General features: G+C 39.7%; 1 protein-coding gene across 15 annotated transcripts in view; it reads right to left on the bottom strand.

Annotated features, from left to right (window-relative positions):
* MCF2L (MCF.2 cell line derived transforming sequence like) overlaps positions 1 to 27,267 on the bottom strand; it is a 150,434-nt gene that overhangs the window by 47,107 nt on the left and 76,060 nt on the right. For all 15 annotated transcript variants that reach the window (XM_057390406.1, XM_057390503.1, XM_057390510.1 and 12 more), the window contains 2 exons: positions 16,326 to 16,409; positions 9,709 to 9,823 (listed from right to left, as the gene is read on the bottom strand). In XM_057390406.1, the coding sequence (XP_057246389.1) occupies positions 9,709 to 9,823; positions 16,326 to 16,409 (199 nt within the window). The remainder of the gene's footprint in view (positions 1 to 9,708; positions 9,824 to 16,325; positions 16,410 to 27,267) is intronic.

Below are 27,267 nucleotides of genomic sequence, written 5' to 3'. Positions count from 1 at the left end.
AAACAACTTTCATCCCCTCACCCCAAAACCACCCAAAACAACAAAATCACTACGAATACAACAACATGCACACTATTCTACAATCTAATTAATTCTTTACTGAAATTCTGTGAATAGATGTATTTTTAAATGCACGTTTAAAAMCCCAAAGCATTAAACCTCCCTTTTATTTTGGTTTTGATAGTTACTACCTTCCCTTCAGAGAAGCAGATGAAGCTGCACAGGAAATTAAGAAAACCTGAGCTTCTGTGTTGGAGCTGAACCTGTTAAAGCTTCATCATTAGACAAGGTTCAGATAAGAAATGTGATGCATTTCCCTGCCTCAACTATGCACCTTTTTTTCCTTATTTCTCCACATTCCCCTTAACTCTTCCTAAATCTTATCCAGTGTACCACGGATGAAAACCTTCTCTATTTCCTTTCCTATTACGCTTACTTTKGGTCTCAGGTGTTATTAGTTCAGGCATGTCTAAAACCACAGTGTATTGCAATTTTCTCAGGACCGGGGAACCATCAGATAACCAAAATTGCATTTTAGAATCTCTCAGCAAGCRGGCAAAGAAGAATCTAGATGAATGTTGGGTTGTGAGGAGGCAAGTGATTATAATTTGCTCATGAAGCAGAAGAGATGAGCAAAATCACCCAGCCTGGCAGAGCGACACCATGACAATAAATGCCTTTTGCCACTTTATAAGCATAGGCAAGATAATTATACRTGATGTTGTGTCAGTGACAGGAGACCTTAAAAGCCAGACAAACAGTGGAAAAAATAATGAGAGCTACTTCAAAGAGCTTTGTCTATGGGGTTATTAACAATTCAAAACYTTGGAGGTTTCATCCTACTTCATGACGACTGTAGGCCAGACAGCCACAACTGGTTATGTGTCTCCCTGATGCCTTAGGACTTTTAGTTCCTATATTTTCATGCATCTGTATTCTTGTRCTTCTATAGYACAGTGCTAAGCTCCTGCTCTCCCATCTTTAGACAAAACAATCCCTCTCTGAGCCTGAATCCAAGGATACCTCAAAGCCCCAAATATACTGCCTCAAAGCCCCAAAATATGTAAASAACAGTGAGTTGGGGGGAAGCAAGTTTGGGGTGGTTGACATCATGACCTGAAGATATCATGGGAGAATTGAGGCCCAATATTTAATAAAGCAGAACTTATAAAACTTATAAAAGGTGAAGATCTCGTGACTCCCTGTCAATTTTGGGTATAGCCTCAGGATGAGAAGGCTTTTGTCTCCCCTAATGTACCGGTAGGCCTGTTAGGCCTGTATTAAAGTTGTCTATTCTCATTCTCTTAAGTTTGTCTGGCCTCTGTTTCAGGTGAGCCGGATTTTCAGGAACAGCCCCATGCCTGATCTGAAAAGTACTCAGTCACCACAGGACTGTGACACAGCAGCCCACTGTGCCTGCCTGCACACCAAGAACCAGCGAGGAAGTTGGGAGATGTTCTGCTGTGGGAGATGTTCTGTCAACAAGACAAACACCAACTCACTGACAAACAGAGAGCTGCCCTCCAGCCTTGGGCCCAAAAGCAACCAGACATCTTTATCCTGCACAGCAGTAGGTCCCTTAAAATTGCAAAATACAAATCCAAACATATTTAYTTGAGGTAATTCTGTCTCAAGCGCTGCTTGTATTCCTTGGCCATATGGACAGCAGCTGTACACACCTTATTTATTTTAAAATATTTATGCCAATTTATATAGCATGCAAGTCATATTTCTCTTTTATCTCCCCACTCAGACATATGGGCATCAGTATTTTCCTTGATTGGTCCCTTTATCTTCTCTTTATGTCCTGAGCACCTTTAGGTCCTCAAATCAGCTTCTCTTCCACTTTCACCAATTCCTCCTTTTACCAATTYCTCCTTAAAATAAACACAGCTGATTGCAGACAGTAATGCTGGCTATATTCCATCATATATGCTGACCTTCTTTCTGCTCCAAAAAGCTTATGCTGTTGGAGGGGGGAAAGCTGAGGGAATGTAGCCAGTGTTAAAAATAACAACTGAAGTGTCCAGGCAGCATCATCTGCCTGGATCTGGACATCTGCTTGTACCACATGCACTTACTGCCTTCCCATGGTACCCATCAGCCTTTTTTTATGGCAACTTCACAGAATCTTAGAAGGACTTGGGTTGAAAGGAACCTTAAAGATCATCGAGTTCTAACTGCCCAGAACTTCACAAACTTTACCCCACCAAGGAATTAAAATCAGAGTGACATTAATGCATTTTTGCAGGTAAAATAAAAATTAATTTAACAAGCCGTTGCTTAGCAGATTCTCTTTCAGAGCGTGAAATTAAGTAAAAATAAGGGTTTTTAAGGAAGAGTGATAATTTTCTAAATGGAAAACACWGTGTGATTTTTTTCAGGTCATGCAGAGCTGCTTTTAGAAGGACTGTTTGAAGAAAGACAACAACTTTAAGGACTCATTTAGATTTAACTGTGGATGGCTGAAGTAGGTCACGTTATCCTGGAGGGACAATTAAGGATAAATAGGTCAATAAAGGCAAAAGGGYTCCATGTTGGTTTAAGCTTAAGTAAATTGAGCAACAGAAAGCCTAAACAACCCTCATTTTAGAACTATTGAATCCAACTCCACAAAAGCATTTTTACACATATTCAGAACTATGATAKTGGAATTATACACATTTCCAGGACACTGCAACAACCATTAATGCTACTGCACAAAGTAYTGGAACAACCTTACAGGGAATGCTGCATATTTTATTTTAGAACTRTGCCTTTACACCTAAAGAGGGTGTTAAATTCTCTTAATTTAATACTGGACTAATGATAACCCCTGCATGAGGGTCCAGAATTTTAGTAATTAACTTTCACAGTTTTACAGTGTTTAATTTACTTTGTCTTATTATCAGACTAAATTTACCACCGGATGGTGTGTGTCATACATATTACCTAAATCCTCTGAAGGTGTAAATGGGATTTAAAGGTTGGAAAGGCTYGGCCTGTACAGGGCTGAGCTTTAGAACAAGTTTAAGGTGCTCATAAGGTGGACATTGGAACAAGTGTAAATTGTTCCAAACCCAGTAAAAATTCAGATTTTAAGTAATGATTTGGGCTTTGACCTAATCTTRTAAGGTATGTATCTGACACAAAAGATCTGGACTACCACTTAAATTTAAGATATAATGCTCTTACTTCAAACATAAGATCTTACATTTCCTGTCTGCTCACAGCAACATATGGTATTTACAACTGTTTTGCAGCTGTGCTCTGRGAAAGGAAGGGTACACACAGCACGACAGATTTTGCTGGAAGTCCTGGGATATTCTCACTGACAAATTTGAGGGGCTGCCAAGGTTACAGCAGGGTACAGGTTCCATAACTTCAGCCTGAACCGTAATCCAACAAAGAGGAAAGCAGGGCAATTAAGCACAGCTGACAGAAATAAACTCTGAAGCYGCAAAGCTGTTGCTCAGCATGTCAGTATGAACTGTCAGGGCATCTGGTTTTTGGCACCTCTTTCCCATTATGTGGTGATGTTCATCCCTGGCTGTCTATAAAACAAAAGTGGTTAACTCTTAGCCACTGGTGGGCTGCCCATTCAGTCTGCAGATAAATGAGAAAACACAGGCAGTTACCCTCTGACACTGGCTTTTCACAAGGTCTGCTGGACCCTGACAGACTTAGAGGCTCAAAACACAGCAYTACCCCATCACTGCTGCCTCTGCTTTCAGAGCACAGCATGGATCTGTGCCAAGGGGACTGCCAGGCCCAAGCTGTGGGAGCTCTCCTGTCCCCCTTGCATTGAGGTTTGTTAGTCCCAGGAACACCCAGGCCATGCTGCTGCGTGTCCTTCTGCTCCCTACTTAAATCCACCTCACCATGCTCTGCTGTGCCCACACTGAACCCACTGAAAGGCTCAGCACACACATTTCTATTTCAGTTTTCTAGTGTTATCCCAAACAATGGGATAGCAAAGCAGGTATAGTAAATAAGGAGGGGTCTAGCAGAAGCCTGGCAAACCCCAACAACCCAGCTTTCCAGCACCAACACTTTCAGAGGTCACCTCRTTCTGTTCCATTTCTTGGACAGGATGGCTCCCTAGTTTCCTACACCAGAGAGTACCAAAAACAACAGGATTTTTCAGAAGGCCACGTGGTGTTCAARCATTTGTAAACCTTCAGGAATCTCAAAGAAGGGGACATTCCCTCTCCCAGCCAGGAAACTGATGGACACCTTTCAACACAGGAAACTGCTGAATGTGCCAAGTTAACCTGAGTTATGCTCAAGATCATGCAGTAGGACAGAAGGACATTACAAAGAGAAGCTGCACAAGGCAGAATACAAGCTGAAAAAGGCTGATTATTGTGTTTAAACAGCAATATGGACTCAAACAGGCCATCAAAAACTGTTCTGAATTTTCTAATCTTCACTACTTCTTATTTCTCTTGAAAAGGATTTTGTGCCTAAGACTCAGTTTGACACTTTTAAAATATTAGTTTTCCAATCTCTTGTGACCACAAGAACTTTAGCTTGCCTTCTTTATTCAAAGATGAGCCTATATCAGCAGCAAAAAAAGCATTAAAACTACACTCTTTTGTTCTCATAAACAGCATATTGTTTTCTAATTGCAGTAGTTAGYAGAAACTGCTAATTAACCAGAAGTAAAACCATATGTTGAAAAATACCGTCTAGYTAGGTTTTTTTTAACCACTGAAATTTTCTGTTAATTTATTTTGGAGCAAACTCTCATGCTTCAAYCCATGTTTGGTAAATTCACATTGTTCCAACAATGTGTACACACTTAAGCTAATAAAATACATTTCAAGAAACAGCGAAGTAACATTTGCCTTCAAGGTACACTGCAAACCTTAGAAGTCTCTTTACTAAGATCAACATATAAATGAAAAAATACTCTCAAAGCAGAGAACACTGAATCCCCTGACATGCAATCTTAAATGTACAGTGGGCAGCTATTTCACGATCCTTGTGCAAACCTGAATGTAAACCTGAAAATCCTTCAGCCTCAGTAAATGTGTGATGCAAAAGGTACATTCCACAGGTCCCTCTCCCACTATGCAGTAAGAATGATGGACACTGTGTATGGAGCTTGTTAGGTTTTTACTCAGCTAAGAGATGAGACAACCTTGATCTGCATGGCCTCTTTTTCCTACTGAGCTCAGCAGCTGTCCCCAAAGAGAGTGAAGTAACAGGAGACATTCTCCTCTGCAGAAAGAGAATCAGACCAGCTACATGGACAGTATAAAATCTCAAATCATCCCAAATGGATGCAAAACAYGGCTGACTGTCTTCTACTGAAACCMAATTGAATTGAAAGTTATCACCTTTTACAGACACTTCATCTAGAGATATTACTGTATGCAACAACTGCGTCGATAGAACTATTAATTTATGTGGGTCAATATTTACATGCTAACTTCCTAGAAAGTATTGCCTTACACACTGCCATGGAATCTCCTGCTTAGGTAGCCTATGTATCTAAGACAATTCTCATCTTTTTAATAAAACTCTATCTGGTACTTCAAGAATAGTAAAAAAAAATATTATCTGCTAAAAGGAAACACCTGCTTCAGAAGCATTGAACATATAMCTTTATAACATATATTTCACTATCAAAACAGAAGTTATAAAAGCATCAGTTGCAATCTTTCACTGTCTATTTTACTCATCCTTAATCCACTGCTTTTTCCTGACAAAGCAGCAATCTTTCAGCACACACAGTACATGACTGTTGTCACACACTATGWCAACAACCTGTACTGAATATTTTGAGATTACTACAAACCGTATGTTAGACATAGTATTTCATCCAGCCATCTACAGAACACAAATATACCTTGCAACATTAACAACACCCACCTGAAGAATATGGTTCAGCTCTCTGCTTAATGATATACAGCTGCACTAAGGTTAACCRAGTAAACTGAGATGAGGTATTCCCTTTCCACTGTATCCTTTCTTAACATCCTCATGTATCAGGCATTTACACATCCATGCACATGCTAAGAGCTCTACTATTTACACTATTCTACTCCATGATCATCTAAGTTGATAAAAGGCAACTTTTAATAGTTCTTCTCTGAAATGCAAGGTACCCCATGAGATATTTAACGTCTCATGAATAAAGTTTACWGTGAAAAAGTCAACAGAAAGTTCATGTAGAAAAAACTTGCAAAACYCAGTGCTTAGATAACACAGAATAGGGACACAGTAAGAGGTGACAAGGTCATGTTTGTCTATAAAGTTAGAAGGACTAAAAAGGCAGGTTAAGAGGTTTCAGTTTTTCTTCTTTCAATGAAGTTCTAAGCTAGCCTYCTTTCACTTGGGAAGAGATCTTGAAAACCTGAAGTGACTACTAAGATTTATTATACCAATAACTGTACTATTGGGTGAACTCTACTGCAGAACACAGAAAGGTCCTTTCTTATAAGGCTCTTAGCTGCTCCTTACTGTCATCCCCATGAAATATCATTTCCCTTAACATGCGACTGYAGTCAGGCAGACAATGAGGTTTGAGTTACTGCTGCCAAGCCCTTGCTGTGATCTTGTACAGGGCCAAGTAGCACAAGTAGTTTTCTGAGGAACTCTGGTGGCTCCAGATGTATCTGTGCTCTACAGTCTGTGCTCTTAGAAAAGCCCATTTCCCCTTTGCCAGAACAGTCAAAAGACAGTCACAGTTTATCTGATAAACTAAATGACAATAACCTGGGAAAGCATAAATRAAATACCCATGCATAAAAGCTGTGGGCTGTATTTCCATCCCTTCTTTAAAGCTGTACTCCTTACTAAGTAAAAAACTGCCTCCACTTCCCTCAGAAGCAGTTTCCAAAGCACCCAAAACAGTATTTAAACACTAAGATAGCAGGAAAAAAATCCCACCTTACAACAGTTTGAGAGCACTGGAAATATCCCAATGCAAGAACAAGGGCAGCACTGCCCCTMTCAGGTCTATGCACATACCAAGATATATAACATATCAACAGCAAAACATACTTCATAAGGCCCTGTATACTGGCATCTGGCTATTGTCTTTTCTGCAGTTTTTCATTCCTATAAACCTCCACAAAGGCTCAGAAACACAATTTTACACAGTAAGCTTCTAACACCGCTAGCAAAGATATCAGAGATCTTGTAAGCCCTTYGAGATTCTGTCGATTCTCAGACACAAAAAGGCTACACATTTATCAGTATCTTAACAATAGCATTATTTTTACAAGGTTTGAAATTGAACTGTAATCACCTTAAACCTAGAGAACTATTATATTCACAGTAGTTAATACCTTATTCTTAACATCTAGACAGCTGGGCTTTGTTTACAAAGAACAGTCATCTCTTTCTAAACACTTACAAATTAAAGAAACAAGAAAATCATAAAACAGCCAAACTTGAAGAATGACCACTTCTGGCTCAATACTCAGACTGTTGTCAGGTAGGAGCAACTGACACAAAAATCTCCAGAAAATCTTCTCCCAGGCTTTTAGTTAGTTAAAATCTGTTTTTATCAAACTGGTGCGCTGGGGTGCTCTCAGTATGCTCGCACTGCCCCAGATGCTGTTTCTTCTGATCAGAATTTCTCATGTGAACCCCAGTCTGTGCACAAGTTCAATGGGCCACCATGAAGTACACCACCAAGGACTTTCAAAGGGAGAAGCAGATGTGAATTTGGTATATAATTATTTGCAGAAACGGTACCCAAGATACAATTAAGGCATGCTTAGCACCATGCAGTTTAACCACCATGAGGATAAACAAAGAAAATGCAACAGTTGGCTTTTAGCTTCAGAGCTTCATTGTCTGATAAACCAGGGATTAAGAATTACAGMTAGAAGGGCTGGATACATCTTGATGAGATTGCACTGCATCTTCCGCTCCAGACCCATGCCAAGGACATCAGACAGTAGGATTACACACAGCTCCCTGAGGAACTCTCATCTCCAGATAAAACGTGAGCCATTAAACATTTCCCTGAGCCAAATAACCCAGGCACTTTCTTACTTACCCAGCAGCCCACCTGTCAAAATGTAACAACTCAAAGTGGACAGAAGAGTGCTGGAGGAGACTAAGTTGAAAGTCTTGCCTTGGGGTGAGGCAAAAGATATGCATAGTTTTGCCTCATTGATGCATCCACTATCACCATCACAAAAACAGGCTGGTCAAGCACAATTACTGCTGTTTAATTTATGCTGGCTACTMCCCACCACCTTCTTCTTTTATGTGCACAAGAGTTTAAGAAGACTCACTCAATAACTCTCTCACAGATCAGTGTGAGGTTGACCAATCTGTAGTGATTCAGAACACTGTTCTTAACCATTCTGAATATGAATGCAGTATTTTCCTTTCTTTGGTCATCATGGTTTACCTCTAATCTCAAAAACCTTTCAAAGATTATAGAGAGCAACCTTACTYTGACACTGGTCAGTGTCCTTGCCACTCTCAATGCAGCTTCCAAACACCAGATTTGGGTCAAGAGGATGATTAGATTTTCTCAAAAGATGCTTGATTTTGTGCTCAGCCATTACTTGTCATTCTCCTCCTTGAACTCTCTCTCTGAAGATGCAGGCCTGGGAGACACTGTCAGTGAAGAACTCAAGTCTCAGCCTCGTCGTGTTGGCTGTTACTGATCTGCCCAGTCCATTCAGCACACGTTCACATTTTCCTTGTTTATTCCTGTACAGCTAAAGCACTGGAAGTTTTTTTGAGTGGTGCTTGATATCCCTTTCTTCTTGTTCCTCAGATCCAGGTGTGCTTGACTTTTCTGAGGCCATCCCTACACGCGTGGATCATGTGTCTACATTCYTCTTTTGTGACCTGTCCCTGCTTTCACCTCCTGTGTGCTGCCTTTATAGGTCAGCTCACTCAGCAGTTTGCTTTCAGACAGTGGGGTCAGTCTCCTGTTACATCTCTTCACATTCCAGGATGCACCATTCTTGTGCTTAGAGAATGCTCCATCAAAACTCAGCAGCCTTCTGCAGAAGATTCACTTTTCAGAACTGCCTTCCTTTGCATCCCACCTGCCAGTCCCCCGCATAAGCCCAAAATCTGCTCTCTTGAAGTCTAGGATATTCACTTTACTCTGCTACTTGCCATCCTCACCTCCATTACGATTTAGAGCCCACTGTTTCGTTCCTTAACAAACTGCCAACAAAAATCCCGATGTTTATTGAGCAGTCCATTGACAATACTGCTGTGCCCTCTAAGAGAGTCAGAATTGATCCCTGGGCCTGCGCTGCACCCTCAGACAAAGCTCTGCAAGTCTGCAGGCACCACGCATTCAGCTAAGCCAGGGAAACAGCTCAAGTGCTGAGGACAAAYCTCTGTAGGCACCTACAGAGTATTCCCTCCCTGAGGAATATCCTGAGCAGCATCCAGGAATCAGCAAGCTCTGCCAAAATCACACATGTGTTCTATTAAAACACTGAATATTGCATTCTAGAATACAGCGAAGACACGAGAGGAAAATGTCCATCATGAACTCTTTATACATACGTACCAGGAAATAATTTTCTGATGAAATATAAATAGCACTACATAATTCATCTAAAACTACCTTAGACAGTTGTCACCAACCAGCCCCTACTGACACCGCACCAGAAGCTTCATTTTCCATTAATTAAATACCAAGCCTGACTCTTACACCACATGTAAGGGACCAAATGTGAACAATCCCTTAGCTGATAAAAGGCTATCTTCTTCTAGACAGGTGCTCACCTCGGAATGCTTGTCAGGTAGGTCAGGACATTCTGAAACTCTTTCTCAGGGATCTCGCTGAAAGCTGGATAGTCTGGAAAGGTGATAACAGGGCAGCCATCTCCCCCTCTTCCACCTACAAAAGAAGCAGCAAGTGTGTTTACATGCAAGTCTCTTTACCTAGACTAAAATTTCCCAGTAGCAAAACAACTGTGTGTGGGGTTTTTGGGTGTTGTTTTTTTGGTTTTTTTTTTTTTTCTTTCTTTCTTTTTACCGGGCTCATGTGTGACAGTTTATTTGGAACAGTCTCTTTCCCCTTCAGTGCTTAGAAAGTTTAATAGAAAGGAATTTGTTCCACCACATTCACATTAGATTTTAGTTGGACAAACGCCTTGGCTCCTGTAACAGTTCTGACACCAGATGGCAGTGCATCTTTCTGCTGATAAACACCAACTGCATGTAAGTAGAACCAACTRGGAGAAAGAAATCAACTCATTTTGAAACAAAAAGAAGTTAATTCTGAATTAATTAGKCAAATTTATATMTTGAACTGAACTCAACCTTCTTACSAGTTTTAACTCATTCATGCAACACACCCCCTACCCTGCTCAGTTGGCTGCTCTGCTTCCAGGAGTGCGAAACAGAAGGGGCAGAACATTAAAAGAAATGGGTGTAGGTGTTTCACATRAGACCTTCCATTCCCAGATTCCGTGCAGAAGGTAAAGCAGAGCTGAACACCTACACCACAGTAGGGCTGCTGCTGAACTAGACACCAGTAGATGTATCTTCCCTGGCATTTGCACCAAGGGGTAGAATTCATTGCTGGGTAGAATTCACAGACACAATGCTTCCTAATGCACTTCACACACATTCTTACAAGCAAAATGTAATTATTTCTTTTAAAAGGCATGTTAATGTTTCATGTCTTTAGCAATTCATAAAGACAGGTAGGACAAGGGGCTTGCTGAGCCCTAGCAACTGCATGAAGGTAAGTGTTCAAGGGTGGCAGGAACACATTGCTGGGAAGTTATCTTTGYTTCACAATTTAAAAAGAAAAACAAAGAAAAATTACTCTTGTAAAATAACAARGATATTATTTCCAGCCTTGAAATCTGGTAGTTGTGCAAAAATCAGCATAAAACTGYATTAACAACACCCATTATGAGTTAACAGTGATTTGTGAGGATTATTATAAAGTTCCAGTGCYTTTGTATCTAACCTCACCAGAAAAAGAAGAGAAATATTTGACCTCAGATTCATTTGATAAAAAGAATCATAACCTCCCTCAAAACCATATGCAATTAGAAGAGCTCAAGTAGTATMTTTATGTAAATCTGTGGTGGATCTGCCTTCCAGTTACCAGCTTACAGACAACATGGTGCTGTCACTGTGAAGCTCTTGCAATCAAAATATGTGAGAAACGAATGTGCTCTGTGTGCATGTGARCAACAACAAAATGCAACTATTATGCAAATATCACATGTTTGCAAACATGACCTTTATGACACATCCAAACATGGCAACACTGAGTCAAGAGAACTAATTTTAGCTATACAAATATTCACAACACAAATAGAYGCTAAGACCAATTTTGATTCTATTGTTTTTTGTTCTGCCCAGGCTCTCAGGACTAAAGCATTTTCCTCTCTTGTTAAAAGCATGATAATGATTATTTCTGTCGCTTATGAGGTGTTCTGCTCTCTCTAGAATGACTATTTTTAGGTACAATCATACATTATTTGTAGTATCTTCATCAGTTACTCGCTTTGTTCTACTTAATTTCTATAAATAGGACRTATGAAACAAAAGAACAACAATAGACTTGCAGGACACATCCTAAARGCAGAAGCCTGGACTGTGACCTTCAGGAAGTTCCCAGACCGCCACCGATTGTCAAGGGCAAACAGAGCATCCTGCCTTGAAACTGCCTATTAGTTTTCATTTTCAGTACAGTCATCTGTGGTTATCTTGGGTGGAGATGACTCTGCCCCAAGCTCCTAGAAGGTTGTTCTTCAGTGATTATCTTTTTCTTTGGTGTTTCCCTGCTGGGACACTTGAGCACACATCCCCTTCCAAATGTTAAACTGCTTTTCCTATCAGAACCCTGCTGCTCAAGAGATTTTAGGGCAGAGTGAGGGAAAAATACAAAAAGAGCAAATTGTACAGCAGCTAAAAACCACACACACAAGTGCACATGCACACACACACACCCAAAGAAAAGGGTAATTCCTCACAACCCTGTGAAAGACATCCTAGTTGTTTGGGGTTTTGTATGGGCAGCTGCAAAGAAATTGCTCAGATTTACTTCTAGGAAGGATGAGTAGGGGATTATTTTGTAATGTTACCCTAACTGGAAACATTTCCCTAGTCTGCTCCTGCTTGCATTAAAAAAGGTATTCTCAAAAATACTCTGACCACCCCCACAAAAATGAATTGATATAATTAGATGACAGAGCAAAGAGTCTTTTGGCCTGATTCTATAATGCAAATGAAATATATTTGGACTATAAGAAAAAATATGATCTCTGTGTTGATCAATGTGCACACACAAGATCCAAGAGCATTTTCCTTGTTGAAGGGCTCAGATCTACAGCTTCAGTTCAAAAGACCCTGCTTAAAAGCAATCTTGTTCGTAGTCATTTCAAAAGTGAAGTCCTCATATAACTGAAAGAAAAGTTTTCTTCAGATATTTTTTACTATTGTAGTCGTTCATCCATTATGCTTGTGCATTTCTGATAAGGGATTTCTCCTTTCTGCTTGCATAATATACTTAACTGGAGAACTCAGTATTTGAAATTATATGTAGACTTCAGCGAGGGAGTGGATAAAAGCTTCACTGTGTATCCTTTGCAAAGAAAAACAGATTTAGGAGGAATTTATTAAAATGTTCTTTTCTTGAAACGAGAGAGAAGTTTTACTTGTRTAACTTCATAAGCTGCATTTTGCCCAGGCTAATCAGCAGCAAGTCTACTGGCTTAAAAATTGGATTGCAATRACCAAATTTACATCTAAACATATTTGAACTAAAAATCTCTTAGCCAAAGATTCTACTCACTTTTTCCTTTTTCCCCTTTCTCTTTACTACATTTTTGGTRTGCTTTTTAAAATAATCTGTACAGACAGAAGATTTAGCACAGTGATTAAAAAAACAATAGTTAAGCTTACATCTTAAGGCAAAGACTGCTAAGTAATATCTATTCCACTGTCCATACACAACATAGATACTGTCTATATTATATCAGCAAAAAAAATCAGGCTGTTTTAACAAACTGTTGCAATGTAAGTGGTACAGGATCCACTCAGAAATTCTCAAACAGACACAGCAGCCCAAGCTACTTCAGTGGGAGCAGTGACCAGTGAGGAGCAGACAGGTCATGTCCACAGAGGAGAKCAAGAGCACATCAAAGTAAATAGTTACAGAAAGCTAGAAACTTATTATTTAGAATGATAAAGGTATAATYGGAYATGTTTGTATTTATAAATCAAAGAYAGAAGATTTTGAAAGTTAGTATCAATGCAAAATTTTTCAGAGGCAGAAGAAACAGCTAGGAATCAATAGACAGAAATGCAAATAGCATGAATTCATATTTGTATTTCCTTTAATGGAAATTCTTTGAAGTTGTTCAATGCATAAACAGGCATTCAAAGGAAATGGAGTTGAAATAACTGGTTCAGTTTTCATGGTGGCCAAGAATCTCATTWGCACATCACATAGCTTGAATGATTTAAGGTTCATATCAACACACCCAATCTGTCTGTGTGCTCTTCCTCRTCTACATTTATTTTAACACACCTGCACACTGCCATGGCAGACAGACACAAGGCTGGGTGGGTATGAAAGTCACACAGCACTCAGGGAAAGAGAAGACACTTATGAAGGAAAATACAAAACATGAATGAAAGACTGTGAGGAATACGTAAGGAATACATTTTCCAGAAACTTTGAAACAGACCTCGCACTGTCCTCCATGGGATAAAGAACAAAAAAAAAAAAAAAAAAAAAAAAAAAGGCAGAAGACCCTTCTCAATGCAGAAGAAAAAGTGGTTGCATGAATAGTAACTAAAGAAAGCAAAGGTAAGAGGTGAAACAGTGAACCATGTAGACACAACACTTAGTATAGCCTAGCAACAACAAAAGAGTAAAAATTCTAGTAAAGATAAGGACCTTGCTCCACAGAAAGGAAAAACTCCAAGGCAAAAAGTAAACAACTGTGCCTGAGGTAAAATATTAACTTCAGGGTTCATAAACTTTCTGTGTGAATGATTGATTACAAACCTCATCCATAGCTTGCSCCACCATTAGATTCAAGCTGAACACTTGACTGCACACTCGTTGCTGAGCAAGAGCGAATCTGTAGGAGTAGCTAGAACCTTGATTTCATTGCACTTTGATATATTTACTGACAAACTGAAGCAATAGTGGAAGTTTTCGCTTTATTTTGTTTCATTTCAAGTTTAATTTGGATGTCCCCGTAGCATTTCCATTACAATCTAGTACGAGGGACACAAGTAAGAAGTGACCCTGATTTAGACCAAAACACAGAAAGAAGCTTGGGAGGGGCTACAGCCTTTAGTCACAGAAGCAGCCTAYGTTTCATTCACTATTCAGACAAGTGTCCCATGAGACCTAGATACATCCTATTAGAGAAAYTAAAGCAATTCTCAAGTGCACGTTGACTTGCTGTTAAAAAGACAACATCTAAAATCAGAAATGCATCTAAGACATTCAGCAATACCAGCAAACACACTATTTTACCAAAGGCATTAGTAATCTATGGAATTTAATTTGAAAGAGTTTTATGCCACATCCTAAGATTCTATTTCCAAGGCAACTTAGTAATTAAGTGAAAAAGTCCTATTCACACACACTGGGAATGTCTTAAGTGACCTTAGAGCAAAGCCACTCYGCTCAACTGTAACAACAAATTGTACATAAATCAAGTATCAAAACATTGGCTCTGTTCCTTCATTCACAAAACCTGTAATGCATTATTTGGTACAGCTTAGAGAATTAACCATCTCCTGCAGGAGAACATTAGCATAAAAAACCTGAACTCCAAAATGAAAAGAAATGCCTAACACTCAAGTTGCCTAAAAGTAATAATATACAACAGACAATCTAGTCACAGTAATGCAGCTGACCTACTATTTGAGTCAAATAAAATTCTAATTCACAYGAGGATGAATAAATAGAAGCAACTTGAATGAGGAATGGCTGCTCTTGCTAGCAGGTGTATTGGCTCCAGTGCCAGATGGATTTATTGAGGGCTGAAGATGCTTGTGGACTTGTGCACTCAACAACTCTGCTACCATAGTCACCAATTTCCCCCCTCACTTCAGAGAGGCAAAATATAACCTCTACTTAGAGTTTCACAGATAGGCTGATTCTTGCCTAACACTCTGATGAGACATTTTCTGCCCATGGATAAGAATGAGCTTGGAAAGTCAAAATAATAAACTTGCAGTGAAGAATTGTAGCTTAAACACTGTAACTCAAATGAAGCATGAACAACCAACTTCATAAARAAAAATCTTACTTTCCAAGTGCTACCACCACCCCATAGAAAACACAGTCACTGTTGCAGACCCACAGTTTAGCTTGTGTGGCAAGCTAATTATTAATCATAATTAATAGTTAACTATGAGTACAAGATTCAGTGAGCTCTTGCCAAGCAAAGCAGTACATTGTTTCATTCTCTTGTGTCTCTTGACCCCATGCAGGATGGGACTCAGAGGGAGAGGGAACAGTCACAGAGCCCAGCTGCAGCTCAAGAGAAGGGAATTCCCTTTATGCTGAAGGATGCAGGGCAGCTCTGCAAAGCCACTGATGCTCTCCTTTTCTGTGTATTGGAGAGAGGGCAGGACAGGGCCAGAACTCCAGCAAGTTTGCTGCTACACACCTGCAAGGACTTTTACAGGCAGGAAGATGGAGAATAAACTCAGAAAGTGATCAGACACCTCCCAGCCAGCCTGATCAGTGAGCAAAGGCACTATCTCCCTTTGCCATTATCAGCCAGCTGTGGGCTCAGTGTGGAAAAGGACCAAGCTCAGTAACCAGCACTTGCATGGCACAAACACGGGTCCCCAACACWGACCTGGCACAGGTGACCCAAGGCAGGGACGGTGTGAAAGTGGCTGTGCTGCTTTTGCAGGTGGCCTTACACCCAAAMGCAGGTTCCTTTGCAGAAGGCAATCAGTGACACCAAGCCAAAAATCCTGTCCAGTGCTCAATACTGCTCTTATCTGAGYCCAGCACTGAGGCTGTGGGTGAACATCCTACCATGGTGCTTGCTCCACCACTTTGGTCAAGATGAAGGTGTCAGCTTGGGCTTYGRTATCAAACATGACAGCAGAGCCCGYGGCAGCTGGGGCTGTGAGCTGAAGACTGCAAGACAGTAGCAACCACCAGAACATCCTTGCTGGAATCTCCAGTTAACTGGAAAATTAACTAGAATTTTTAMATTTCTATTGTATGTTTAAAAAATCTTTTAATAAATCCTTAAATAACAAATCTTGATAGGCTGCATTTTGAGTTACTCATTAATTTCTCACGTAARAGACCTCACAGACTGTGAAAGGACAGCAGGCTAAACCATGCATCTAAGCAACATGTACAGGAAGGAACACCATAATCTTACCTGACAGATAAGCAAATTGTTTCTTTAATTGGTCCTGAATATCTGCAGCATAGAGTGGAATGATATCCTGATGCATGATTTCATCTGTGGAGAGAAAAAAAAATTTGCATTGCAAAGTTATTTTATGTAAAATTTCACAGCAGACATTAAAAAAAATCATCCCTAGAACACAAACACTCAGAAACTGCCWAACTTCTGAAAAATACATGAAATTCTTTGCAGTCTTTTAAGTGTTTGTCAAGGGCAAACTTTTCTTTGAATAGCAGACTAATAAAAGAGGATCTACATTTACTGACATTTAGAAGCCGTACAGAACTTTCACTGAAAAGAACACTGTAGAACTAATATTTCTCTGCAATGATGTTAAATAGTAGGATTTTTACACACTGAATTCAATTTTAATTAAAATCTTCTCAATTCAAACAAAACCAAGAAACTTATGATTTCTCTAGCCTGTCTTCTAGAGTCAAATACCCCAAGATAACAGCATTAAATAAGAAAGATAGAAGTGGCTTGAAAGTACATCCTCCCCTTGAAAATACACATACACACACACATTCTACCTCAACACYGAAAAGCAGTGCTCAAGCTTTTATCTCAGCCCTTCCACTTCAGCTTAATGACAACCATAACGTTTTCCCAACCCTTGATTTTCTGTCTCAGTGTTTCAGTAAAGGCATTTCCCACAGCATGTTTCCAGAGGTCAAGCAGAAACCTGATTTTTGCTGATCATGACAAAGACTGCAAGACAGACTTGTGTCATTCATAAACTATGATCTAATTTTTCWCAAGGAAACCAGAAGTTTTACACTTCTGCAATTTGTGAAAAATAATTGTTCCACATATTAACCTCACTGAAAARTAGAGAAGAGATAACATAGCTTTTTCTTTATTTGGTTATGAACTTTTCTTTTAATCTACATTGTACTGACATTGAAGTTTTTTGYTTTAATGTAGTTTGAAATGCCATTAAGATAGGCTCTGGCACTCAGAACTGTGAATGTGCACAGGAAAAGTAAGTAAAAGCCTAAAGCTGATGTAAGGATAAGTGTCACCTGAAGTACAAGGTGAAGTAAAGCTCTGACCCACAAAGACTCTCTGTCACTGAGGCCTTTCAAATGCTATATCATGAGCAGACAGACACTTCTATGACCAATTCTCGCACATGTAAAATTCAGAGAAATGCAATTATTTGAGAATAGCAAAAAAAGCCACTTTCAGTTTCTTCTTCCAGATAAGCAACATCTTATACTGAGAAACAGAACTTCTCTGTTCTCTGTCATCCCGTTGGACAGAGGAAGACCCTTGACCACTTTCAAGGTCACACACTGATCAGAGCTATTTTCCTGTATCCGGAGAACTGCTGTCTGATCAGGAGACCTCTGCATTCCATGCTGTCAAATCCATAAGTGGATACATTTAACTGTCAAGTCATATTTCACCCAGAACTTCAGTTATGTCACCATTTTCATTTTAATGTTTTCAACAGAACACTGAACACAGATCTTTCAAAAATCCARTCCCAGATGGCCAAGGAATTTCCAGAAGAGGAATACCCCAATYCCCCAAAGGAAAAAGGATTTTAGATTTTCTTTTTGCTGTCTGTGGTTTATAATACAAGGAACCCTCCTGCAGCAGTGTTTAAAAAATTATATTGCAGCCCTGCTTCTGCAAACCAATACCTGCAGGTGGACCCATTAACCTGAATGTAAACTGTTACAGGATCAATGCCTGGTTTTGGTGGGAGATGGGAAAAGGGAAAATAATATAATCAATYTATAAAATGCCATTCTGCCTAAAGTCACAGGCAGACAAAATTTTTATTGCACAGCATTGCACCCTAAATGTATTGTAAAAGAGTTAATTTTTGCATATATAAGTAAATACATGACAYACAACACCCAAGAATGTATCATTCATAAGGATCACTATTTCCTCATGTACCCCTGTGATCAATCCCACTGCAATTCAGGCAAGTGCCATGTGAATATCCAAGTCCAGATTTGATTGCTCCCATGTTCCTTCCGATAAGAGCAGCAGCTTTTACCACCTGCACAATACTGCTTCACTGAAAAGACAGTACTTTCCTCCCCTTAGTTTTAAACTCAGTTTTAGACTCAAGTTTTTACTCAAATTTAAGAGCCCATCTATTTGCAAGTCGAGGAGCAGCACAATGTGGCCACTGACAGACATCAAACTGCCCTTTGYGCTGCACTCCCCTCCACCAAAGCACATCCCATCCTGCTCTTGCTGATTTGGTTTCAAGACATGCTTCTAAAAGCCATGCATGCATTAAGATCAGAGATGATGTTCAATAATTTGAAACACCCAAGATAAAAAATAGCAGCACAAAAAAAGTGCAAAGAAGTGAAACTCTTGAAATTGCCAAACATGCCACATCCAGCAGCTCAACTGTCTACACTYGAACCCACTATCACTACCCATAGATTTAGCCAGAAATCCCTCTTCAAATCTYGGTATCCTTCAGAGGCAATGCAATTGTAAAAACTCATTGCTCTGCACCATTTCCTTGACATTTAGCATCCCTCAGAAAAGCAGAGYTCATCACAGTCTGTTTGGGGTTCAATCTGATCTCACTTTAAGGCTGCCCATCATTACTTGAATATGCTGTTTCTTTTAACAGGATAAGGCAGCAAAAGGCACACATGCTAAATAGACTGTAGAGCACACACTCCTTACTCTCACGGTCTTTGGGAAAAATATTTTCTTGGAAATATTCTTCAAATAGAGAACCTGCACCCGCTACATTCTTTAGGGACAATTTCCATTTTTGTAAAGCTAATTAGGTGCACATTAAAATACAGAATTACTGAAAACTCCTCGCTGTTTTCTAAGGATTTTTAAAGGATCAAATTCCACTTGCACTTGAATAGATTAAGATTCACACAGCCCATTATTTTTCCTGTTCTACCTTTACTACTTTACATAGTATTTTCAAAGCAGAGACCTAAGAGTCTGCCTATTTTGCCAYATCCAAAATTAATTGCTGAAAATAGTTGCTCATTTCAAAACATGCTTGAATATCCTGTCTTTCTTGAGAAGCTTATTTAAGAAGCTTAAAAGAAAGCCCCAGGGAATTACAGTGCATCTGGTATTGTAGGTGATGATAAGCAGCAAAACAAGGTTTTCTACAGTTAATACTGCTTTTTTTTTATTACTATTTTTTAAGCCCCAACACATAAAATAGCTGGRAATGTGTAAAGATTTTTTCTAATCTGACAACTGGAGGCTCTTTAAACCGCCCTCTAAATTATCTGGTATTGAAATTATGAGAGTAAGAGAGGGCAGAAGTGTCAACGTATAAAGGAATCAGTTCAATATATGGTTCTCATTACAAAGAAAGACTTTGTCACTAAAAATGGGAACCACAATTTTACAGATATATAATCTTCTAATTCAATTTAAATCTTGCTTTGATAGTCCTGTCTCAGGGATAAAGGATGATGCCTTAAAGGGACCTGACTCCATCCCATCAGAGGCACCTGGCTGCATTTCAGATGAAGCAGGATGACAGATTTAAGCACGAGGGCAGAAAGATAACTTGTGCTTAAATTACCCAGTGCCAGCAAGCCCTGAAGAACCTGGCATCTGAGAAAAYGATCAATGTCACTGCAGCCAAGAACTTCCCTTATTGATAAAARGCTCCTCTTTCTTTTCCAGTCAAACTAAAACTCATCATCATTTGCAGTTTGTCYCACATGCTGAAGCAAACCCATTTTCACAGAACACAACACTGGAGTGGGCCCTGACCTGACTGTGCCCACATTACACACCAGGAAGTCTCCTGACATGACTCGTGAGCCTCCTGTAATGTGTTTAATACACATTAAAGCTCCCTTTGAGTAGTTCTGCAGGAAATTCTGTGGCCATTACTTTAAATCAACTTGAAAGCCAACCTATTTGTACACATCCGGACACAGTTACGCCCTTCAGATCCCAGCAGCACACTAGAAATCAAATGACAAATAATTTTCTCCCTCCTCCTTCTTGCTGAATCGTCAAGACCTCATGAAAACTTGTCTATGGCTTCTCTGTAAAATGCATGCCTTAAATTGAAGAAATAATGTATTTTTCTTAAACAGTTTTGTTTTGTTTCTCCTTTGGAACAGCTTACCCACTCAAAGAGTGGAATGCCTTTTACGAAAGGGGTCTTAATTTGAAAAATTTCTTCATTAACCCATCCTCCCATCTGGTAATTATAAATGAAAGATAATGACTTTCAGAGCAATCCCTTCATCTCKCTGAGCCCCAAGGCAAATCTTCCATTTCCTCATTCTTCCCTCTTCATCTTCGCCCCCCGACCACCACCAACAGTCAGCTCCTTTGTGTAGCCCCCCAAGCAGGAAGGGCCAGAGCAGCAGAGCTGGTGCAGAGAGCCCTCTTCTGCTCTAAGCCACCTAAAACTAATGAGCTGCTCAAGATGCCAAGTGAGCTTTCCAGCTTTAAAACCGAATTTTAAAATCACTGCTGATTAGTGATGAGGCCTGCAAGCCCACTGCTCAGTATGCTCAGGCACAACAGCTGCAGACGACGCTCCTCAAGTTTTCATGCTATTTGTAGCCRCACTGGGCTGATGACAGGAATTTATGCAAGTGCTCATAAACTAAGATTTCAAACCTCACCAGTTCAAAATACCTTCAGGAAGAGTTCAATTTCATTTGATTACACCGTCGTCAAAATGACGGACCAGGAAAAGCAAGTGAATAAACTTGAGAAATTTTCATGCAAAACACAATTCTCTGTTAAAGTGTAGTTGGGAAGGAAATTATCACTCAGGCAAAACAGTGCTTTCGCAACTTGTATGTTTCTGGTGAGTTAAAATATCCTAAGCAAGCAGMAAATGCAAGTTCTTTGGCTCTACCAGCATTCCAGTTGCTGGCACAAAGAGACAGAAAACAATTAGTGCTCCAAACAGCTTCATATGACACTGAGTGTCTAAATAAACATTTAAAATTATATTGTTACATACCAATTTTACCTATAAAAGCTTTGCAGCCAAGCTACATCTCCCATTTCCTCTCCTAGTCAGAGAAGACTATTTCCACCCAAGAGCCCCAGTACATAAAGCAGATCCTCAAGCTGAGACACCTTTCCTTTTAAGAAAATCATGCTTTATCCAAGTTCCATTTCTGCAGCATTACTAACGTCAGTGCATTTTCTAAGACTCTCTGTCCTATTGTCAGAATAAGCAGAGAACAGCACTACTACATACCCAGTGCTCCAAAAGGCTGGGATGGAATCCCATGCATCTTCAATGTTAAGTAAGGATCTAGTTGAGTCAAGACTTGGAAATGGTACTGCCAAAGAAAATCTAAAATCTTAGAAAAAATATGCCCTGTATTACAAGTCAAGACACAGCAGACCCAGGCACTTACTGTCTGGGAAGTGTTTTAAATGTCTACTGCATCAGAAAACCTGACAGATCTTTCACGAAGTCCAGAAATCATATTTCTGCAGMACTGCTCATATTTCCTAAATTTTGGCATTATTTTAATTATTTCACTGAAATGAAACTTGATAATTCTGCTTGGTTGATCAGACCTGAAGAATGCCACAGCCACTTAGAAGACTTTTGCAATTGTAAAATTTAAATACGAGAAGTAGGAACTTGTCATGGATTAAAAAAAAAAAAAAAAAAAAAAAAAAAAAAAAACCAAAAAACAAAAACCCCAATATCTTTGTGTTATACAGAAACCTACTGAACCCATTACTTAGGTAATTTCTGCCATCACAGTTCAAGAGAAAAATATCCACCTGTTTCTTCTTTGAGACCACAGAGTTAGATATTTGGCACAAGACTGCCCACAAAATTATGAGGACGATGGTTTGGTTACAGTAAGGAGATTAAACACTGATCCTTTCCTTTAAAAAAAGAAGTTTTGAGGTATACAGCAATTGCAATGCCATTGGCCTGGCACAAAATGACAGGAGGTGTAACAGCTCAATTTTCTTGAGTCAAATTATTAAATACCTGCYCAAAAGCATACTTTGAGAGCCAACCAAGATTTTGGTTTCTTTCAAACTCTGCTCTAAAATTACTGATTTTGACCACTTATTAAACACATCAAAGCATCTTCCTGTTTTTCTCTTTCTTCTTCCACCTCCCCTTTTGTAAAAGGCAACAAAGTTCTCTGTCTTATTTCGCCAAAATAACATCGCCTCAAAGCACTAACATGAGAGGAATACAATCTTTCACGTGTAACAGATGCACTCTCAGGATACTCTGAGTGCGAAATACTGCAGTTTCTTCCTCCCCTCCTTCATCAGYCGCACCTACTTGACACACTACTCTGCAGTCCACAGCTTGTCAGGATCACCTTTAAGTTTGGATATGGCTTACAAGAGTGACTAAACACTAGCTAATTTGTAACCAGAAGAAAATGGTGTAATAGAAATTTAGAAATTTTTCTAGAATTAGAAAGCCAATCTAGGAATAAACTCAAAATCTTGTATTTCTTTGTTCTTGAACAAAATCTAAAATAAGACAAAAGGTGAGGGGGGTGTGAGTTGCAATTTTGCAAGAAATTTCACACAGTGTTACCAATTGTGACACTGGTTTTGCTGTTTTGCCATGGTTTTGTCCTGTTTTGCCATGGTTTTGTTCTGCACGTGCTCAAGTGCACTTAGACTGCTTTGGTGAGAAAAACATTCTTTGTGCTATTTCAAGTCATAACGATTACTCCCTTTCTAAACTGAGAAGTATGGGGAACTCAGAATCGTGTCAGACACATTATAGCATAAATTTGTTTTAAGCACAAAAAGGGCTTAGAGATAAAGYAGCAACAGTGGCAGGTGTACTTACTACCCAAATGTATACTTTAACATCATGAGTATGGCATGCTCTTACTACTGCAGCAACAACAACATTGCTCTTTTCTTTCCAAGATGTCCTGAAGAAAGCCAAGCCTGCTGGTAAACCCTTTTCTGTTMTTGCAGGATAGTTCCAGACTGCTAGGAACCACATTTGAATTCTGCCAAAACTGCAGCATTGTTAGCTCCCTAATACTGCAAATCATGCTGAGTGTACAAAATAAAAATACTTTCAAAGACTTCGATGTACTTAGWCATCTAAAAGCAGCAGATTTTGCAAAAAAGCAAAGATTTTAATTTTTTTAAAATGGAGAAATATTAGATAAAGACTGAGCAGCAGAGATTGTTCCCCTAGCCAGGACTATAGTGATAAGGAAGGAAGTGACCCAGATGTGTCTCACTTAGTACTTTAGCAAGCAAAGCCTCTATGGAATAAMAAAAACATTAGATTTTGCCAACTGCATTTAGTAAGATTTAATGGTCAGAGAAAATTATTGCAGGAATTTTGCTTTCTAAATAATAAGCTTTGCAAAGRAAGGGAAGTCTTCCAAATACAGAAAATGGAAAGATCAACTCTGAATAGAAGAGCCACATACAAGCCAAAGGACTCATCTTCAGTRAGCCTTCAAAACAAATCATGCAGACACTCAGCTTAAATACATAAACTGAAGTGGACATGTTTTAGAGAGCCAAACCAAAAAATTGTCTCCACCAAAACCACCTGCTTTCAACTCTCCCTCTTCAGAAAAATAGATATCTCAAAGCAGCCCCAATGCTTTCATTGAAAAGTCCAACAYACACAGGAGCAGCTGCATGAATATGAATACCAGGCAATTCTACTACCCAGAATGCTATTCTTGTGTGTTAATTTGGGAAGCAAGGTGAGATTTTAAACAATGAGTGGTTTTACTCTTTAAAAACAAACAAACACTTTATACAGCAGCAAAATGGTAAAATCTAATTGMTTATAGTGCACATCTACTCCAGAAACAGATTAAAGCAGTGCTAACAGTTGTAAGGTTGCACAGAGTGGGTTGGGTTGRARGAGATCTTCAAAGATCATCTGGTTCCAACCACACTGCTGTGGGCAGGGACACCTTCCACTGGACCAGGTTGCTCTGCCCCTCCTTACTACAGAGATGACAGCTGTTARTGAAGAGTTCTTGAATCACTGTGGCTTACATCCTAATGCCACTAAAAGATGAAATCCATCACGCCTCTCTAAAGCCCTGCTAATATGAACTCCTTCAGGTAGTTGAGAGGCAGGACATGGACATGGTTCAGTATCTCCCACAGACAGCTATGGACTCATTCAGTGCAATACAGTCAGCCTTGCTCAGACCTCTCCTTCACTTACATTTTCTCCCCTCTGCTAAGTGCAGGCACAAAAAGTACTCCATACAAAGCTTAGGAGGAAGAGGAAAGAACAGTGGCAGGGCAAAGGGCAACCCTTCTGCCCACTTTGAGCAGAATGTTTCAACAGCTCTCCAGAAAGGAGATGGACGTGCTCACAAGAAGTGGTGACAATCAACAGATGAGAATCAAGCCTTGGCAACAACTAACAAAAGCCATCCTCGCTTATTTATCAGTAATCAAATACAAATGAAAACATCCTATTTTAAATTTGCAAATTACACAAGTAGTCCTGGCATGTTTACGTAGGCACCACCATGATTTGACATAAAACACTCCCTGCTTCCATATTCAATGTCTCCTACAATAATCAGTGGTTTCCTAAATCCATCCCTCCCCTCTCAGGGATGCAGATGAGGATGCACATAAAGAACAAAAGTTACTCAGGCTGATAAATCTCTCCACCCTTTCCCTCTAGTTATCCTCACCTTCCTTAAACCTCTCATTCATTCCTCCCAAGCAGCATGCCTTTCAGTATTACCCCGCTATAATCACACATTGCTTGAGAAGCAGAGCACTCAGACTCACGTGTTGATCATTAGCAACACTAATTAAAGAGCAGTAAGGAGATCCACCCTTTACTTAGAAGTCCCACCCTTTACATACCTGTTTTATTTAAATCTGACATTTCAAAAGCAACAGTTTTGGAAGGTTAAGCACCAGTCCATGGGCTCAGTGCTCTCTGTCTCCTCTGCAACAGTCACACATACCAAAAGCAGAAAACAGAACTGGGAATGTAGATTCAGGCACCAGAATGAGGACACAATTTTTGCTTGTCCCTGTTCCACAAAACATGCTTTCATTTTGCGATGGACTGTAGCTGCACTATTAACAGCAAATAATATCTCTACTATTTCATTATATCTTAATAGAAACAACATTTCTATAGAAAGCTCTGACCAAAGGAATTAAAGAAATAATTCACTGTAGATTAACCAGCCTATTCTAACAACTGGGGGATGCCAAATTGTACCCTGTGAAAGAAACGTTGCTTTTTCTCCACCTCCAATAGAGATCAAGAGAAATTCGGCATCTGATATTCACACAAAATGCAACTGATTGAAAATGAAAACACACTGTAAACCAGGAACAGCAGGACAGCTCTCTGAACAGCAAATTCTCCCTGTAAGCTTTAGCAGCTGTTCCGATCACCATAATCACGGCATGAATGAATACTGAGCAAAGTACCTTCCATGTAAAATTCAGGAATAGATTTTGTGGATACATCAGGTGTACTGAGAAATACATCTGCAAATAAAATGACAYACTGCAAATTTACACAGGGACAGAACACACACCACACCCTGCAATAAATTACATTTATACAYGAATGCACACAAGCAAAATACAACTTTTGCCTTTGTACTAAAACGCTTCTCATTTTCCTCAGTAGGATAACGTTATCTGGCAAAGTTCCTGCCTGACCTGCAATCARACAACTAAGAAAATTTGAAATACTAGACACACCTGTGCATTTCTTCAGAAGCAGCCATAATTCAGCAATATCTTTGTAGAGCAAGGAGATCAGGCTTAAGGTCATGTTGCTTCTAATCGATTTAGARCAAAATAGTTCCGTGGACAGTGACCTATTTATCTGTGAGCTCGTCCTCAGTGCAAAATGAGAGCGCAAAACTCCATCTTTCAGTCAAAGCCAAGCCACTGGGGGCACAATGCCTTTCTTCAAATTACATGCAGAGTAAGTGTGCCTGTCAGCAGKCTCCGAGGTCCTCCGAAAGGCTTGCTGGCTGCTGGCTACCACCTCTTGTTTTCCTGCATAAAACCCTGGCACGCATTAGATGCAAGCTGTTTGCTTTAAATATGAACACATGCACTGTCCAAACAAACATTACCAGAGTAAGAACGCATTAAAAAATTAATCCTAAGTGTGGCTTGTCAAAAAACCCTCCCTTTAAAAGCTCTAGTTTTAACAAACAATCGTGCAGTAAATCTGTCATTATCATCTTTTTTCTACCACCCACCACTACTCTACACAGGGAAATTAACTGCCCAAGGGGCAAATTCCCTTTTTCCAATGAGTCTTTGCCTAGAAAGCTCCCCAGAAATACAGTCAGCTTTTCCTGTTTTAAAGGGAATTCTCACCCACATATCTTTGGTGGAACCAAACTGGGGTGTTTYCCTTGGTGGGAAACCCAGCAAGCACCTGCTCCCTGTGAAGGAGCCTACCCAAAGCAGCASGAGCTGCCAAAAAGACATTCCACTGATGCGATTTTGCAAGAGGAAATACACTGAAATCTTACAAGACAATGGACAATAAGGCAACAAWTGACAACATGAACTAGAACGGAAGTATTCCATATGATCTCCCAGACACGATTGCTGAGCTGCCTTGCTTTACCTGATCCTGTAAAGTAATTGCCCAGTGACAGACTACCTGTTAATTAATGCACTTGAGATTAGTTGTCAGCCATTCACACTCACTAATACAAARAGTGAGCCAAGAAGCATGAGAGACAGCAACAGCCATGTGAAAACAAATGGTTTGTTTTTCTTCACCCCACAGTCCTGTAAGAGTCCTCTCCCAACAAGAGGTCAAGGAAAGAGGACAGTGAGGATAAAAAGCTTGAATTGATGGTTACATCTGTTCACAAAATCCCATTTGCAGATGGGAAAATGCTCCACTTCTGCTTCAGCACTCCCGGCCATCAACCAATCCCATAAAAATAAACCAAARCAAACC

Source organism: Malurus melanocephalus, unplaced genomic scaffold, assembly GCF_030028575.1.
Source record: "Malurus melanocephalus ecotype Western Australia unplaced genomic scaffold, MMel_1.1 scaffold_1, whole genome shotgun sequence".
NCBI lineage: Eukaryota > Metazoa > Chordata > Aves > Passeriformes > Maluridae > Malurus > Malurus melanocephalus.
Note: the sequence above shows the minus strand (reverse complement) of the source record. Positions and strands in the feature narration are given on the sequence as shown.